Source organism: Staurois parvus, unplaced genomic scaffold (genome assembly GCF_062004578.1).
Source record: "Staurois parvus isolate SC_StPar_1 unplaced genomic scaffold, SC_StPar_1.0 ptg000095l, whole genome shotgun sequence".
Lineage (NCBI taxonomy): Eukaryota > Metazoa > Chordata > Amphibia > Anura > Ranidae > Staurois > Staurois parvus.
Genome location: NW_028317891.1, coordinates 323,775 through 341,755, shown reverse-complemented (window position 1 = coordinate 341,755; position 17,981 = coordinate 323,775). Strand labels below are relative to the sequence as shown.

Below are 17,981 nucleotides of genomic sequence, written 5' to 3'. Positions count from 1 at the left end.
GGCACTATTCCTCCCACTGACTCCATCCATGGGACACTATTTCTCCCACTGACTCCATCCATGGGGCACTATTCCTCCCACTGACTCCATCCATGGGACACTATTCCTCCCACTGACTCCATCCATGGGACACTATTCCTCCCACTGACTCCATCCATGGGACACTATTTCTCCCACTGACTCCATCCATGGGGTACTATTCCTCCCACTGACTCCATCCATGGGGTACTATTCCTCCCACTGACTCCATCCATGGGGTACTATTCCTCCCACTGACTCCATCCATGGGGTACTATTCCTCCCACTGACTCCATCCATGGGACACTATTTCTCCCACTGATACCAAGAATGGTGCATTGTTGACTCCCACTGATGCCGGGGCATTTTCTACTCCCACTGTCCACAGTCTGGTCCCCCCAAAACCTGAAGGACAGTAAACTGGCCCTTTGCTTAGAAAGTTTTGATACCTATAGTTTAAATGCAGTAAGTCTCCCTTCAGCATCACTCAAGCATGTAATGTGCATTGGAACAGATACAAGCTAAAAGGTTTTCTGTTTTTATGTAGAGATGTTTTCAATAATTGTCCCGTTTCAGTCTCTGATATTGACATTTCGTTGGCCATTTTGTGTCTCCTCCCAGGTGACCTTCAGTTTTATGTAGAGATGTTTTCAATAATTGTTATAATTGGCCAACCACGCTTTTAGAGGACTCTGTGACCTCCAACTTTCAAATCCATAAACCTTTCCTTCCACGTGCTATGTCTCCATAGGGCCTTTGGCTCCGAATCTGTGCAAAATATTCCGTAGTGCAACATCGTTTTGTAAAATTACAAATTTAGCGCACCTCAATATACACTGACATTAACCTCGTGTCTCCCGGCCCTTTAACAGTTTCAGAAGCCGGGAGGCGGGGTTTTAGGGTCATGTGACCGCCGTGATTTGCCGTCATGGGGGTCACATGATCGGAAGAGGTCTTGATTGAAAGGGGAGATCGGGACCTTTCCGGGAGTCGCGGACATATGTACTGGGAGAATGCAGGGAGCGTGCGTTCAGCACATATGTAATTTTTAATTGCGCACAGATATGCGGCCACTCGACGTCAAGGCCCAGATGCCAAGAGGCCGCATATTTGCGTGCGATCGGCGTCAAGGGGTTAAGGAAAAAACAAAATGTGTTCCGAAGTGTAGTAATCAATAACTTGCATTGCTCAATCGTGCCATTTACACCGTAGTGTTTCCCATCACCGAGTAGGTGCACCATGCACTCACCTTCTTCCCTGACCTATCAAATAGGTCATACCAGGGGCGGACTGCCCATTTGGAAACTAGGGCACTGCCCGAGGGCCCGGGGTCAGTAGGGGGCCCCATGAGATGCCCCTGGTACCTTTTTCATAGGCTTTTTTGAGTTTGGGCAAGGACACATGGGCCCCATGATCCCCTATTGCCCGGGGACCCCATGAGTTGTCAGTCCACCCCTGATATATACACAGATAAAGTAGCCAATTAAAGACAAAGAAACCGCTGTGTGCTCACTTACATAAGGGGCCGCCAGACACTTGGAATCACTATTCCTCCCACTGACACCATAGATGGGGTAATATTCCTGTCACTGTCTCCATCGATGGTGCACTATTTCTCCCACTGACAACATTGATGGGGTACTATTCCTCCCACTGACTCCATCCATGGTGTACTATTTCTCCTACTGACTCCATCCATGGGGTACTATTTCTCCCACTGACTCCATCCATGGGGTACTATTCCTCCCACTGACTCCATCCATGGGGTACTATTCCTCCCACTGACTCCATCCAAGGGGTACTATTCCTCCCACTGACTCCATCCATGGGGTACTATTCCTCCCACTGACTCCATCCATGGGGTACTATTCCTCCCACTGACTCCATCCATGGGGTACTATTCCTCCCACTGACTCCATCCATGGGGTACTATTCCTCCCACTGACTCCATCCATGGGGTACTATTCCTCCCACTGACTCCATCCATGGGGTACTATTCCTCCCACTGACTCTATCCATGCGGTACTATTCCTCCCACTGACTCCATCCAAGGGGTACTATTCCTCCCACTGACTCCATCCAAGGGGTACTATTCCTCCCACTGACTCCATCCAAGGGGTACTATTCCTCCCACTGACTCCGTCCATGGGGTATTATTCCTCCCACTGACTCCATCCATGGGGTACTATTCCTCCCACTGACTCCGTCCATGGGGTACTATTCCTACCACTGACTCCATCCATGGGGTACTATTCCTCCCACTGACTCCATCCATGGGGCACTATTCCTCCCACTGACTCCATCCATGGGGTACTATTCCTCCCACTGACTCCATCCCTGGGACACTATTTCTCCCACTGATACCAAAAATGGTGCATTGTTGACTCCAACTGATGCCGGGGCATCTTCTACTCCCACTGGCCACAGTCTGGTCTCCCCAAAAGCCTGAAGGACAGTAAACTGGCCCTTTGCTTAGAAAGTTTTGAGACCTATAGTTTAAATGCAATAAGTCTCCTTCAGCATCACTCAAGCATGTAATGTGCATTGGAACAGATACAAGCTAAAAGGTTTTCAGTTTTTATGTAGAGATGTTTTCAATAATTGTCCTGTTTCAGTCTCTGATATTGACATTTCGTTGGCCATTTTGTGTCTCCTCCCAGGTGACCTCAGTTGCAAGGGGATGACAGAGCGCACTCACAGCATCAATCTTCACAACTTCAGCAATTCCGTGCTCGAGACGCTAAACGAGCAGCGCAACCGTGGCCACTTCTGTGACGTGACGGTGCGAATCCACGGGAGCATGCTGCGGGCACACCGCTGCGTGCTGGCCGCTGGCAGCCCATTCTTCCAGGACAAGCTGCTGCTCGGCTACAGCGACATCGAGATCCCGTCGGTGGTGTCGGTCCACGCAGTCCAGAAGCTCATTGACTTTATGTACAGTGGAGTGCTGCGCGTCTCCCAGTCGGAGGCCCTCCAAATCCTTACTGCTGCCAGCATCCTGCAGATAAAAACCGTCATAGACGAATGCACGCGAATTGTCTCACAAAATGTGGGTGGGGTTTATCCTCTCATACCGGACTCTGGTCAAGAGACGCCCAGGGGAACTCCGGAATCTGGAACCTCTGGGCAAAGTAGTGACACCGAATCTGGCTTTCTGCAGAGCCACCGTCAGCATAGCGTGGACAGGATCTACTCTGCCTTATACACGTGTTCCATGCAAAATGGCAGCGGGGAACGCTCGTTTTACAGCGGAGCCCTGGTCAGCCATCACGAAACTGCCTTGGGGCTGCCTAGACAACATCACATGGAAGAGCCTAGCTGGATCACAAGGATCCACCAACGCTCTCAGAGGATGGAGCGGTATCTCAGCACCACTCCAGAAACCACCCACTGCCGCAAGCAACCGCGCCCCGTCCGGATTCAGACATTGATGGGAAACATACACATCAAGCAGGAGGTGGACGACGATTATGACTACTACGGTCAGCAAAGGCCGCAGGGCCTCGAACGCAATGAGTCCGAAGAGTGCACTGAAGACACCGATCAAGCCGAAGGCACGGAGAGCGAACCAAAAGGGGAGAGCTTTGACTCTGGAGTGAGCTCATCCATTGGCACGGAGCCCGACACGGTGGAGCAGCAGTATATGCCTAACCTTGTACGGGAGGGTCAACAGGATCCCTCTCAACCAGAGTCTAACGCCTTGTCCACCGAATGCGTTGAGAACCAGAACCAACAGCACCTAGAAACCAGCTCGTCTTCTCCGGAGAGGAGCAACGACATTAAAATGGACAGCACAGTCATCAGTGTTAGCAATAGCACCGAGAAAGGGGTTCTACAGACTTCTGTCACCCAGTCCCTAGCGCAAGCTTTGCCAACCACTCAGCTGTACTTACGCCAGACTGAAACCCTCACCAGCAACCTGAGGATGCCGCTCACTCTGACCAGCAACACCCAGGTCATCGGCACGGCGGGCAATACCTACCTTCCGGCCCTCTTCACAACGCAGGCAGCTGGCACTGGGCCCAAGCCTTTTCTCTTCAGTCTGCCCCAACCCCTGGCTGGTCAGCAGCCCCAGTTTGTGTCTGTTTCCCAGGGAGGAATACCATCGTACCCTTCCCAAATCCAAAACCAACAACCCCAAGGAGGACATAGCACAGGCGGTGGGCAGGGAGAGAAAAAGCCTTATGAGTGCACTCTCTGCAACAAAACATTCACCGCCAAACAAAACTATGTGAAGCACATGTTTGTACATACAGGTAAGTTCAAGTCTTTTATTGAGTTTTGCTCCTTGTATTTTTGAAATGCATCACTATATGGTTGAAAGTCTGTGGACACCTGACCATCACACCTATATGAGCTTGTTAGACATCGCTTTCCAAAACCATGGCCATTCATATGGAGTCAGCCCCCCTTTGGTGGCTGTAAAAGCCTACACTTTTCTGAGAAGGCTTTCCAAAACATTTTGGAATGAATCTGTGGGAATTTGTGCCCATTCAACCAGAGGAACATTTGTGAGTTCAGGTTCTGATGTTGGATACAATCTAGACCACAATCAGAGTTCCAATTCATCCCGAAGATTTTTTAGTAGGGTTGCGGTCAGTTAAGTTCCTTCACAGCAAACTGATCAAACCATGTCTTTATGGTTCTGAGTTTGTGCGAAGGGGCACAGTCATGCTGGAACAGAAAAAAGGCCTTCACCAAACTGTCTGAGGTACAGCATACAGTACTCTAACATGTCAGTTATCTGGAGCTGTTTTCAAATACTTTTGGCCATGTGGTGTATATGTACATCCTTTTTGCTCATTTTGATTATTTATTGCTGTCCTTACCTTTATGATAAGAGACACCCAGCCCAGGGTTCTTGGGGAAAGAGATTTGATTGCCTGAGTCGGAGTATAGACAGTCATGATCATTTCCTTAAGATAACAGAAACTGATGGTGGAGATGTCTCCATACACAGACATCCTAGAAGTACACATACTCGAAGAAACCTCCCAGCCAGATACTGACAGCTAAAGCTTTGGCATTTCCTGGTAGTGCTTAAGTCTTCTCAGTCTTCTTGCCGGGCTGGAGAGGGGATGGGCATAGCTAGCTTTGGCTGTCTAACAAGCGCTTAGAGCTGGAGCCAGCTGTCAATCAGGGAACCAGGTGGATACTGACAATATAGTCGGGATCTACCAGAGCCTGGAGAGACTCTGTGACATCAGCTGAGAGCAGGCTATAGCCCATTATAAGCCGACCCTGGGTCACAGGAGAGCAGGAGTAGGTGTACTGCTGTAGCCCACAGAAGATGTATGGCCAAAAAACCTTTTTGGTTTTTATTTATTTAATTCAACGGACCTATTGATTAATTTGTCTGTTATTCAGTCTTTCTGTATAAATTAATTTTAGGTATCTACAGTTGTGCTCAAAAGTTTGCATACCCATGGAGAAGTGGTAATTTACAATATGTACCATTTACAAAAAAAAAAACAGAGCCGTCAAAACACATTTCTTTTATTTCTTAAGGGATCCATATTCTGTAGCTGTAGGTCATAGCAGAATGGACCAATCATAAAACAAAGCATGGCAACAAGTAAACCAATGACTTGCCTCCTGTTCACAAGTCTGCAAGTTGTTAATCCCGTGTATTGCTCCCTTTAGTATCAATGGCAGCATGCAGTCTTTTGTAATAGTTGTCTATGAGGCCCTAAATTCTTGCCGGTGGTGGAGCCGCCCATTCAGCTTGGCAAAATGCCTCCAGGTCATGCAAAGTCTTTGGTTGTCTTCCATGAATCGCACGTTTGAGATCTCCCCAGAGTGGTTCCATGGTAGTAAGGTCCGGAGACTGTGATGGCCACTCCAGAACAGGCGCGGACTGACCATTTGGAAACTCAGGCACTGCCTGAGGGCCCGGGGTCCGTGGGGGGCCCCATGAGATGCCCCAGGTACCTTTTTCATAGGCTTTTTTGAGTTTGGGCAAGGACACAGGGGCCCCATGACCCCTATTGCCTGGGGGCCCCATGAGATGTCAGTCCACTCCTGCTCCAGAACCTTCACCTCTTTCTGCTGTAACCGCTGGAGGGTCAACTTGGCCTTGTGCATAGAGTTATTGCTGCGCTGGAAAGCTCAAGAGAGTCCCATGCGCAGCTTTCGTGCAGAAGAGTGCAAATTGTCTGCCACTATTTTTTATGATAACATATTGCATTCATCTTCCAATCAATTTTCACAAGATTCCCTGTGCCTTTAGAGCTCACACAACCCCAAAACATCAGTGAGTCACCACCATGCTTCACAGTGGGGATGGTATTCTTGTCGCTATAGGCCTTGTTGACCTCTCTCCAAACATAGCGCTTATGCTGTGACCATAAAGCCCTATTTTGGTCTTGTCACTGAAGATTACAGTGTGCCAGAAGCTGTGAGGTGTGTCAAGGTGTTGTCGGGTATTTTGTAACTGGGCTTTTGCAGCTCACTATAGTTAAATAAAAGTCAGTTTTTTGGCATGATTAGTCATATTTTCAATATCAATGTCAACATTTCACGAATTCTGCCAGGGGATGCAAACATTTGAGCACAAATGCAAGTGTCTGTCATTCATTCATATCAATAATCTATCTATTAATTATCTATCCATCTATCTATCTATCTATCTATCTATCTATCTATCTATCTATTAATTATCTATCTATTATCTATCTATCTATCTATCTATCTATCTATCTATCTATCTGTCTATTATCTATCTATCTATCTATCTATCTATCTATCTATCTATTATCTATCTATCTATCTATCTATCTATCTATTAATTACCTATCTATTCATTATCTATCTATCTATCTATCTATCTATCTATCTATCTATTATCTATCTATCTATCTATTATCTATCTATCTATTATCTATCTATCTATCTATCTATCTATTATCTATCTATCTATCTATCTATCTATCTATCTATCTATTATTTATCTATCTATCTATCTATCTATTATCTATCTGTCCATCTATCTATCTATCTATCTATCTATCTATCTATCTATTAATTATCTATCTATTCATTATCTATCTATCTATCTATCTATCTATCTATTAATTATCTATCTATTCATTATCTATCTATCTATCTATCTATCTATCTATCTATTCATTATCTATCTATTTATCTATCTATTATCTATCTATCTATCTATTATCTATCTATCTATCTATTTATCTATCTATTATCTATCTATCTATCTATCTATCTATTATCTATCCATCTATCTATCTATCTATCTATCTATCTATCTATCTATCTATCTATTATCTATCTATCTATCTATCTATCTATTATCTATCTATCTATCTATCTATCTATCTATCTATCTATTATCTATCTATCTATCTATCTATCTATCTATCTATCTATCTAATATCTATCTATCCATCTATCTATCCATCTATCTATCTATCTATCTATCTATCTATCTATCTATTCATTATCTATCTATCTATCTATCTATCTATTATCTATCTATCTATCTATCTATCTATCTATTATCTATCTATCTATCTATCTATCTATCTATCTATCTATCTATCTATCTATTATCTATTATCTATCTATCTATCTATCTATCTATCTATCTATCTATCTATCTATCTATCTATCTATTATCTATCTATCTATCTATCTATTATCTATCTATCTATCTATCTATCTATCTATCTATTATCTATCTATCTATCTATCTATCTATCTATTATCTATCTATCTATCTATCTATCTATCTATCTATCTATCTATCTATCTATCTGTCTGTCTATCTATCTGTCTGTCTGTCTGTCTGTCTGTCTGTCTGTCTGTCTATCTATCTATCTATCTATCTATCTATCTATCTATCTATCCCTTTTTTTCCAAATTAATATTTCTGTCTTTGTATCTGGAAGACGTCTTGTATCTCCCCTTTAAGTAATCTGGCTAGTTTCCAGATCTTGTGCAAGTGTTGGGATGCCACACTGCTGGCTGTATGACGTAATAACAGGCTGCGAGCTCCCAGTCCAGCCATAAATGTCTAATTAGACAGGATGTCACAGCATACCCCATACACAATGTGGTGTTATTCTTTTTAAGGGAATAATGGTGTTTTTTTCGGAAGCCACCCTTCTTATAACAATAATTTTTGCGTCCCCCTGGGGTGCTGTTATTAAGGAGTGGTATCTCTAAACAATTTAACATCTGTTCTTGCAGCTCATGCACAAAGCCTGTATTATCTTTTGTTGATGATGAAAAGGGAAAGAGAGGGATTGGCTGTGTATTCCTACACATCACCACCACAGTTCCCACCATGAACAGGTGAAGATGTGGTGGGACCATCAAAGCATTGCTTCTTGCATTCATTCAGATTGGCTTTCAGATTGCTGAGGCCTCAGCTAGCAGCCTTTGCACCATGCTCCAAACTTTGAGTGCTGAGCTGTCTCCGGCTACCTGAGATAACAGATGCTGGGGTACTCTCACAAACTGAGAATGGCAAAGGCAGGAGCAGTGTACAGAGACAGGACGGTATAGGCAGGAACAGAGGACACAGAGAGAGGACGGTATAGGCAGGAACAGAGTACACAGAGAGGACAGTATAGGCAGGAACAGAGGACACAGAGAGGACGGTATAGGCAGGAACAGAGGACACAGAGAGGACGGTATAGACAGGAACAGAGGACACAGAGAGGACGGTATAGGCAGGAACAGAGGACAGAGAGAACAGTACAGGCAGGAATAGAGCACACAGAGAGGACGGTATAGGCAGGCACAGAGGACACAGAGAGGACGGTATAGGCAGGAACAGAGTACACAGAGAGGACAGTATAGGCAGGAACAGAGTACACAGAGAGGGAGGAACAGTGTACACAGAGAGGACAGTATAGGCAGGAACAGAGGACACAGAGAGGACAGTATAGGCAGGAACAGAGTACACAGAGAGGACGGTATAGGCAGGAACAGAGCACACAGAGAGGACGGTATAGACAGGAACAGAGGACACAGAGAGGACGGTATAGGCAGGAACAGAGGACACAGAGAGGACGGTATAGGCAGGAACAGAGTACACAGAGAGGACGGTATAGGCAGGAACAGAGTACACAGAGAGGACAGTATAGGCAGGAACAGAGTACACAGAGAGGGAGGAACAGAGTACACAGAGAGGACGGTACAGGCAGGAACAGAGGACACAGAGAGGACGGTATAGGCAGGAACAGAGCACACAGAGAGGACGGTATAGGCAGGAACAGAGGACACAGAGAGGACGGTATAGGCAGGAACAGAGTACACAGAGAGGATGGTATAGGCAGAAACAGAGGACACAGAGAGGACGGTACAGGCAGGAACAGAGGACACAGAGAGGACGGTATAGGCAGGAACAGAGGACACAGAGAGGACGGTATAGGCAGGAACAGAGTACACAGAGAGGATGGTATAGGCAGGAATAGAGGACACAGAGAGGACGGTACAGGCAGGAATAGAGCACACAGAGAGGACAGTATAGGCAGGAACAGAGTACACAGAGAGGGAGGAACAGTGTACACAGAGAGGACAGTATAGGCAGGAACAGAGTACACAATGAGGACAGTACAGGCAGGAATAGAGCACACAGAGAGGACAGTATAGACAGGAACAGAGTACAGAGAGAACAGTACAGGCAGGAATAGAGCACACAGAGAGGACAGTACAGGCAGGAACAGAGGACACAGAGAGGACAGTATTGGCAGGAACAGAGGACACAGAGAGGACGGTATAGGCAGGAACAGAGGACACAGAGAGGACAGTATTGGCAGGAACAGAGGACACAGAGAGGACAGTATTGGCAGGAACAGAGGACACAGAGAGGACAGTATTGGCAGGAACAAAGGAGACATTTAAGCTATGAGTGGAGTCCAGTTAAACGAGTCTTGTTACATTTCATGGATAGTCCAACAGTGAGATCTCTCTGCCATAATTCCCAACTTCCTGCCTACATGGGAGCTTTGACTGTCCCCAGCTGATCCTTTAACTTTCTCCATAATGTAAAATACATTATAATATAATCCAACGGTGTTGAATAGTGTTAACCTCTAACAATAGGCAGGGGCTCGCTATGTAGTGAAGTACGTTTTAAGATACGATCCCAAGAGCTTGCACTTAGAAAACAAGACTCCCATATCTCAGTCTAGTTTTGGGTTACTACAGAGAGAGTTGAGGAGCAGATCTTCCATAGTGTCACAGTCAGGGGTCAGGCTTGGAGACCAGTAGAGAGACTGCCAATGACCAGCAGGATAGGTATACAAGAAGGTCACCCTGGCGGATGACACGGGTTCACCCAAGGTGCGGGTTCTAAGCACTAACTAGCATTCATCTGATGGTGGAGATGGGTTTAGCTGCATGTTAGTATCAGGTTGTGGTCCTCAGGATTGCCCCACCAGGGGGTGAACAAGCCAGGGTCAAGTAAGAGATATAGCAAGTAGGGATCAAACAGAAAAGTAGTCAGTAAACAAGTCAAAGGTCAGTAACAAGTAGCTGCAGAATGGGATCAAGCAGAACCGTATTTAAAGAACAAGCCAACGGTTGGTTTCGAGTTTTATCGAGGACACAGATGGCAGCAGGAGTGATAAGAGCGAGATATTAGCTGGAGAGAGCACAATAATCTGGCAAACAGGAAGTGCAAAAGCATGGCTTTAATAGGAAGCTCATGGGAGCAGCATAGGGTTCAAGTTTAAGACAAACAAGGTTCAAGGAACGGTCATTCAAGGAATTGTCCAGGGAAATGTCCAGTCTTCTAGGTGGCTAAGCAAGGAGAGTTAATACTAGACCCAGCAGAGATCCTGGGTTCAGATTCAGGCCATAACACTTAGATTATATCCAAAGCCAACACCTTTTGGTTAGTTTTTGATAGAGTAGGGAAAGGTGAGAACACCTGTCAGGTTTTTTTTGCCATCTTTGTCCCATTGGTGAGCTTTTACTTCCTGTCCAGAGATGCCCGTAGCGAAAGGAAGGAAAAGAAAACAGCGCTGAGCAGACATGACTAAGATAAGAGGCGGTTAAAAAAGACAGGAAAGGGTTAAAAAAAAAAGAAAAGTTGGGAGTTAGGATATGGGAAAGTTACCTGATTGGTAACTGGGGGGTTGTAGGGTGGGGTCTTCGACACCTTTGGGTGTGGTTTGGGACGATCGTCAATTCAGTGCAGGAGCAGACAGTGGAGAGCGAGCTTACCTCCCACCCTCCCTTGGGTTGTGTGGGTGTTTTGTCACTCCCCGTGGTTTTTGTTCAGGTTCCGGGGGCGGTTGTTGGTCTTTGGAGGCGGCACTTATTTTGAAGCTAAAGATAATGGTGTGGGACCCATCGGCAGTATGGTGTGCCCGGGGGCATTCCAGTTAACCAAGGTTTAACTGGAAGGTGGTGGTTCTGCACTGTGGATGGTATATTTGGTCTCCGAGCCGGTGCGTTGTGGCTAGAGGCCTAGTTATAGTATTGGTTCCGCAGGTGAATATCGGTTCTGGTTTGGTGCCTTCGAAGACCAACAACTTCTCCTATATGTTTCTGTTTTAAGGAATGTTTTGTGTATTGAAGTTGAAGTGTTAATAAAAGGCCATGATGGCCATTTTACTCCAATCGGTGTTATGTTTTTCTTTAATGATAGGTTAAAGGGGGTATGTGAGAGATTGAGATGGTGGTGTAGGGGGTCTTGACTAGCCTATCTCTTGTTCACTAGTCATGTAGACACAACAGGAAATGAGATGAAACCCCCCCAAAGTGAGCGTAATCCCTCTAGCACTGCAACAGGTGCTTGAATTGGAAGATTTCCCTTGTATTCCTAATGTGGTCGCAGCTTAATAATTTTGGATTCCGCAAACATATTGGGGTTGATTTACTAAAACCGGAGAGTGCAAAATCTGGTGGATCTGTGCATGGGAGCCAATCAGCTTCTAACTGCAGCTCGTTCAATTAGCACAATAAATGATGTAGCGCTAATAACAAAATTGCATATGTAAAATACACAAATATGAGTGGAAGATATATAAATGCAACTTATTATTATTATTATTATACAGTATTTATAAAGCGCCAACAGTTCGCTCAGCTCTGTACATTACAATGGAGGCCAGTAAATGTGACAGTACAATAACAATACAATGTGATACACGTGGGGTTCGAGGGCCCTGCTCCTTGGAGCTTACAATCTAGGAGGGAGGGGATGGTGGTACAGGAGGAAAAGCTGTGGGGGATGGAGTGGTAGGAAGAGTGGAGGTGTTCGGCAGTTAGCAGAGGGTGGGGTAGGCTTCCCTGAAGAAGTGGGTTTTTAGGGTGCGCCTAAAGGAGAGGAGAGTGGGTGATAGTCTGATGGATTGGGGCAGGGAGTTCCAGAGGATGGGTGATGCCCTGGAGAAGTCCTGGAGGCGGGCATGGGAGGAGGAGACCAGGGAACTAGAGAGAAGGAGGTCTTGTGAAGAGCGGAGAGTGCGTTTTGGGTGGAATTTGGATATTAGGTCGGTGATGTAGTTTGGGGCAGAATTATGAACAGCTTTGTACGTCAGTGTTAGCAGTTTGAATTTGATCCGTTGGGCAATCGGAAGCAAGTGGAGGGATTGGCAGAGGGGGGTGGCGGAAACGGAGCGGTTGGTAAGGTGCATGAGTCTGGCCGCCATATTCACAAATGGCTGTAATGCACGCTCACCTCCTTGCCTCGACCCGCAAAGGGCCAAAACACTTTTAGGATCACTACACTGGATCCTCCATGCATGAGACTCCTCTGGAATCACGCCCCTCTCTTCGTAGTGGTCTCCCCTTCAAGGACAGGCTAAGTGGTGGTAAACCTCCTCTCCAGGCAGATACGTAAGATGTGGCCAGTTATATTTCAATACAACTTGGTTAGAGCATTGATAGAAAAAACCTCATGTTCTGGGTGTAGTTGCATGGGTGTACAAAGATGGCGTCCAAACCGGAAGTGCGTCACCGCGTGCCTACGCATTGCGTCACGTTAGTCACGTGACATCCTCTGGGCTAACCCTTCGTTCAGTTAGGCATTGACAAGAAAAAAATTGGAAGCTGATTGGTTTCTATGCACCAGATTTTGCACTCTATAGCTTTAGTCAATCAACCCCATAGAGTGAAACCATAGACAGCTGTAAAAATCGCAGTGGGGCTCTAAGCCATCCACACTTTATTTAAAACTAAAAAAGTTTTAGCTTTAGGTAGACTTTAACAACACCCTGCATTGTTACTATGTTTAAGCTTTCCTAACATTTTGTCTTTTTCTTTCCTTTTCTCCTTGGTGTGCCGCAGGTGAGAAACCGCACCAGTGTAGCATCTGCTGGAGGTCATTTTCATTAAAGGATTACCTAATCAAACACATGGTGACGCACACAGGCGTCAGGGCTTACCAATGCAGCATCTGCAACAAGCGTTTCACCCAAAAGAGTTCCCTCAACGTGCACATGCGCCTGCATCGGGGGGAAAAGTCTTATGAGTGCTACATGTGCAAGAAGAAGTTTTCTCACAAGACGCTGCTGGAGAGGCACGTGGCCCTTCATAGCGCCACCAATGGCACTGCCAGCATCCCAGTCCCCGGTCCACCTCTGAACTCTGCTCCAGGATCAGCGCAGGCTCCTGCCTCCACTCCAGGCCAAGGATTGCCTTCAGCTCCCACCATGGCTCCAGCACCGGTCTTGCCTCCGACACCTGTCTTGGCACCTGCTCCAGTTTTGGCTCCGACTCCAGCCTTAGTTCCAGCTCCAATTTTGGTTTCTGCCTTAGCACCGGCACCATCACTGGCTCCACCCCCCAGCGCTGCTCCTACTCCTGGCCCGGTTCTAGTCCCTCGTCCCGGGCCTCCAAATAGTGTGGGCCCAGTATGTTCCGAGGGCACAACGTACGTTTGCTCAGTCTGTCCAGCTAAGTTTGACCAAATCGAGCAGTTTAACGACCACATGAGAATGCACGTTTCAGACGGATAAATACCATTCATTCTTACGAACAAATTAAAAAAACAAAAACAAAAGCTATGGCACTAGAATTTAAGAGTTTTCTTTTTATTTTTAGGTTTTTTTTTTTTTGACATTTTGTACTACATGAAGAACTTTATTGCCTGCTGGTACATTACATTTCCGGAGAGTGGGTGAATATATATATATCAAGATATATAACCTGCATATATATTTTATCCAGTCTCCCTCAGATGGTGGCCTTAAGGCCTGGTAGATATACCTGGATTCCACTGGTTGGAATTCATGCTACTGGCCTCTAAATATACAACCCTTCTTAAAAAAAAAGGAAAAAAATGACAAAAAAGACACGTAAAAAAAAAATTTTAAAAAAAGTTCATGAAAAAGCTACAAAAATAAAACATGAACCATTTTTCCACTTGTGTAGAGCACTACAAAGAAAATAATATAACAAAATATTACAGAAGGCCTACTGTCTCTTAACATGCCGCTTACAGTGTTTTTGTTCCTTTGTGGCTTTTATTTTTCTTAAACTTCATTCTGGTGGACATTTTTTCCCCGCATTTAGCCGCCCAGATTTCACGGTATCTGGAGGATAAAAACTGAGCACTTCTTTTTGTTTCTTTGTTGGTTTCTGCGGCATTAAACATGTAATTTTGGTTTTCTTTTTTTTTTTTGGAGGGTGGGATGGGGGGGAAGTGGGTAGTTGTTAATGGCAGTTGTTAAAAGCTGAGATGAGAGGACCCAAGGAAGGATTTAGTACCGTCACTGAATAGTATCCTGTTCTGGGTTCAGCAAGGTCCAATGTGTTTTCTGCTCTGCCTGGATACCCATAACTCCCCCTCTCTTCACCTCCTACCCGTCCATGAATTTATTTTGCAGCTTTGAGGACAAGAAGGAACTGTTAGAGCAACATGAAATACAAAAGGGCAAAAATACTTGGCTGTTATATTTTTTTTTCTCGAAAATCAGCAAATCTGCAGTGACGAAATCAGCACTTCAACACACCTTGTTTATTCATGTCATTTTCGGAGTTCCTGATGCAGTACAGGACAAGGATTAAGAGAGGCGGGCACAGCCCACAAATACTGTGTCTACGGAACCAATTTCACAGACGAACACCTGAGATATTGAAGAAAAAAATATCTTTACATTTCGGCACCTTCACTCAAACATCAAGTGTACAGTGACGCCCTGCGGCATGGCACAACTCTTCAATGAAGTATGAGAGGGCATACCAAAAGGGGGGAAGAGGGTTGTATTGTCTTCTTGTGTTGATCTAACCATTTGGGATGTCTTTCAAAGCAGCTGCCACCGCTTCTGAATCATAGGTAACATTCTAATGTTGAGGTTCTCGTTTGTTGTTTCCAAAAACTTTGTGTTTCCAAGTCTGTCTTAGAGCCACTGTTCTAAGTTTCAACGCCACAGTTTTCCACAAAGTTAGAAACAGTCTGTTTTCACTTCACTTAAATGGTTGTAAAGTTTCATATTCAATGAAGTTTCCAAAATGTCTTTGGAAGGTGGTAAAGTCAAAAGGTCTTCTAAACCCATACTACAAGTTCTTCAGGTCCTTCAAGTAGACATTTCAATCTACTTGTTCAAGTAGATTTTTCAGTCTACTTGTTTCAGTTTACTGGATGTCTAGTTTAATATTTAATATTCATAAAAGAATTGCAAAAATACTTGGAGATCATTATAAGTAGAAATCAACCTCAAATGAAAAAAAATGCATTGTTTGATGGTAAGCACCATCTATGGGATGAACAGCTACAATTATCACAGCTCATGATGGTTGAGTTCTGAGGTACAATCTATCAGACATCTTGCTGTTCCTGAAGATCATTTTCCGTATGGGTTTGGAAAGCCACAATTTTCCCTGAAGTTAGAAACAGTCTGTTTTCATTCACTTAAATGATTGTAAAGTTTCATATTCAATGAAGTTTCCAAAATGTCTTTAGAAGGTGGTAAAGTCAAAAGGTCTTCTAAACCCATACTACAAGTTCTTCAGGTCCTTCAAGTAGACATTTCAGTCTACTTGTTCAAGTAAAGTTTCATATTCAACGAAGGTTCCAAAATGTCTTTGGAAGGTGGTAAGGTTAAAGGATTTTCTAAACCCATACTACAAGTTCTTCAGGTGCTTCAAGTAGTAGGAAGACTAGTTTAATACTATAACATTCATAAAAGAATTACAAAACACTTGGAGATCATTATAAGTAGATAAGTCGACCTTAAATACTGATGGAAAGAAAGTATTGTTTGACGGTGAGCACCATCTATGGGGTGGGCAACTACAATTATCACAGCTTATGATGGTTGAGTTCTGAGGTACCATCTATCAGACATCTTGTTGTTCATGAAGATCATTTTTTTCTGTATGGGTTTGGAAAGCCACAAGTAAGGAACAGTCTGTTTTTATTCACTTAAATGGTTGTAAAGTTTCATATTCAGTGAAGGTTCCAAAATGTCTTTGGAAGGTGATAGGGTGAAAAGATTTTCTAAATCCATACTACAAGTTCTTCAGATCCTTCAAGTAGATGTTTCAGTAGGAAGTCTAGTTATATTACTCCTAAAAGTATTACAAAACACTTGGAGATCATTATAAGTCGATAAGTAAACCTCAAATACTGATGGAACGAAAGCATTGTTTGATGGTAAGCACCATCTACGGAGTGGGCAACTACAATTATAACAGGTGGTTGAGTTCTGAGGGACACTCTATCAGAGATCTTGATGTTCCTGAAGATCATTTTCTGTATGGGTTTGGAAAATTGTAATCTGTTATTTCAACAGAAAAGAACATGAATACTTCTGCAAATTGGGGCTCCTTCATGAAAACTAGAGCAAAAAAAAAATAGTGGTGATGAACATAGAAAGCAAAATATTTGCTTGCATTTACTAAGATGAAAAGAATATAGTGGGATACAACTGGTTGCCCTGACCAACAGCATCCCTCTCTGTTTGTGACAGTTCTCTGAAAGGAGCCCCAACATCACTACTAATCTGTATGACATTTTAACAGTTTTATGGAGCGATTGTCTTCGTAGAATGGGTATGAAGTAAATTATCGAATCGTTATTGAAGACTAAAGGAATAATAAGCAAGGCTCAAACTGAATGTACAGGGATTAAACTAGGACTGGTGTTTATGGAAGGGTATGGGAGTTTATTATGCGTCTTCTGAGCAAAAGGGAATAAGTGAGTGAAATTCAGAGTGAACATTTGAATCCAGATGCTGCTTCATGCTGATTTTGTTGTAGTTTTTAAAATTTTAGAAAACAATGCAATGTATAGAATCCATTCCTAGGTCCTTGGTGCTCATACTATACTTTGTTCTGCGTTCAATCTGTCCAACCCTTCAAAGAAGACCTTTAACAGATTACTGGAAATTCTAAATGGCCAAACAAGGCTAATGACCATTGGTTGATTGTATAGTTTTATCTGTGACGGCTCCTGAAGTCTAAGCTCATCAAGTACGTTAGGTTTGCAGTTTCAATTCTAAGGAGACATTTAAAAACGTTTACGAATGGGAAGGGTTTGGCGTTCTGTTGTCAAAAACTGAATTGTTACACAAGCAGGATGAAGGTAGATATGGTGTCCTGGGAACCAAGGTTTAGGATCTGGTGCCATCTTTGAAGCATCTGGCACTATAGGTTGTGATGCATGGTGTTGACATCTGCGATGGTGTTTGGCGTAAGTTCAACTGCAGCTAGCAGTTATGGTAGTAGTTCAATTGGAAAACATATATGGACCTCTCTTTACAATACAAATATGTATTCGCATCAAATCTTATGCGATTTTCTAAAAATTGGCGACCACATCCAAAAAAAAATGTACCTCTTCATCAAAATTAAAACAGACCTGCTAATGCTAATTTCTCCTTTTTGGTCTGGTAAATATACCATTCAATGTGTGTTACTGGCACCAATTGAAAATAAATGCTGAAGTCTGCAAAAAAAAAAAAAGAAGAAAACTAAGGCAACTGCCACATCTAATGACTGTTGAGCTGCAAGATATTCAAAGAGTTTAAATAGTCTTT

General features: G+C 43.9%; 1 protein-coding gene across 1 annotated transcript; it reads left to right on the top strand.

Moving 5' to 3' along the window:
- Nucleotides 1-2,694: 2,694 nt before the first annotated feature.
- On the top strand, nucleotides 2,695-14,421 carry ZBTB20 (zinc finger and BTB domain containing 20). The gene is made up of 2 exons (XM_089670774.1): nucleotides 2,695-4,274; nucleotides 13,288-14,421. The coding sequence occupies exons 1-2, from the start codon at nucleotides 2,699-2,701 to the stop codon at nucleotides 13,956-13,958; spliced, it is 2,247 nt and encodes a 748-aa protein (XP_089526900.1). The 5' UTR covers nucleotides 2,695-2,698; the 3' UTR covers nucleotides 13,959-14,421.
- Nucleotides 14,422-17,981: the final 3,560 nt, after the last annotated feature.

Excerpts from the sequence above, each read along its gene's own strand:
- ZBTB20 (XM_089670774.1), top strand. The coding sequence starts at position 2,699 with ATGACAGAGCGCACTCACAGCATCAATCTTCACAACTTCAGCAATTCC. Across the intron at positions 4,275-13,287 it reads GCACATGTTTGTACATACAG|GTGAGAAACCGCACCAGTGT; the intron begins GTAAGTTCAAGT and ends GGTGTGCCGCAG.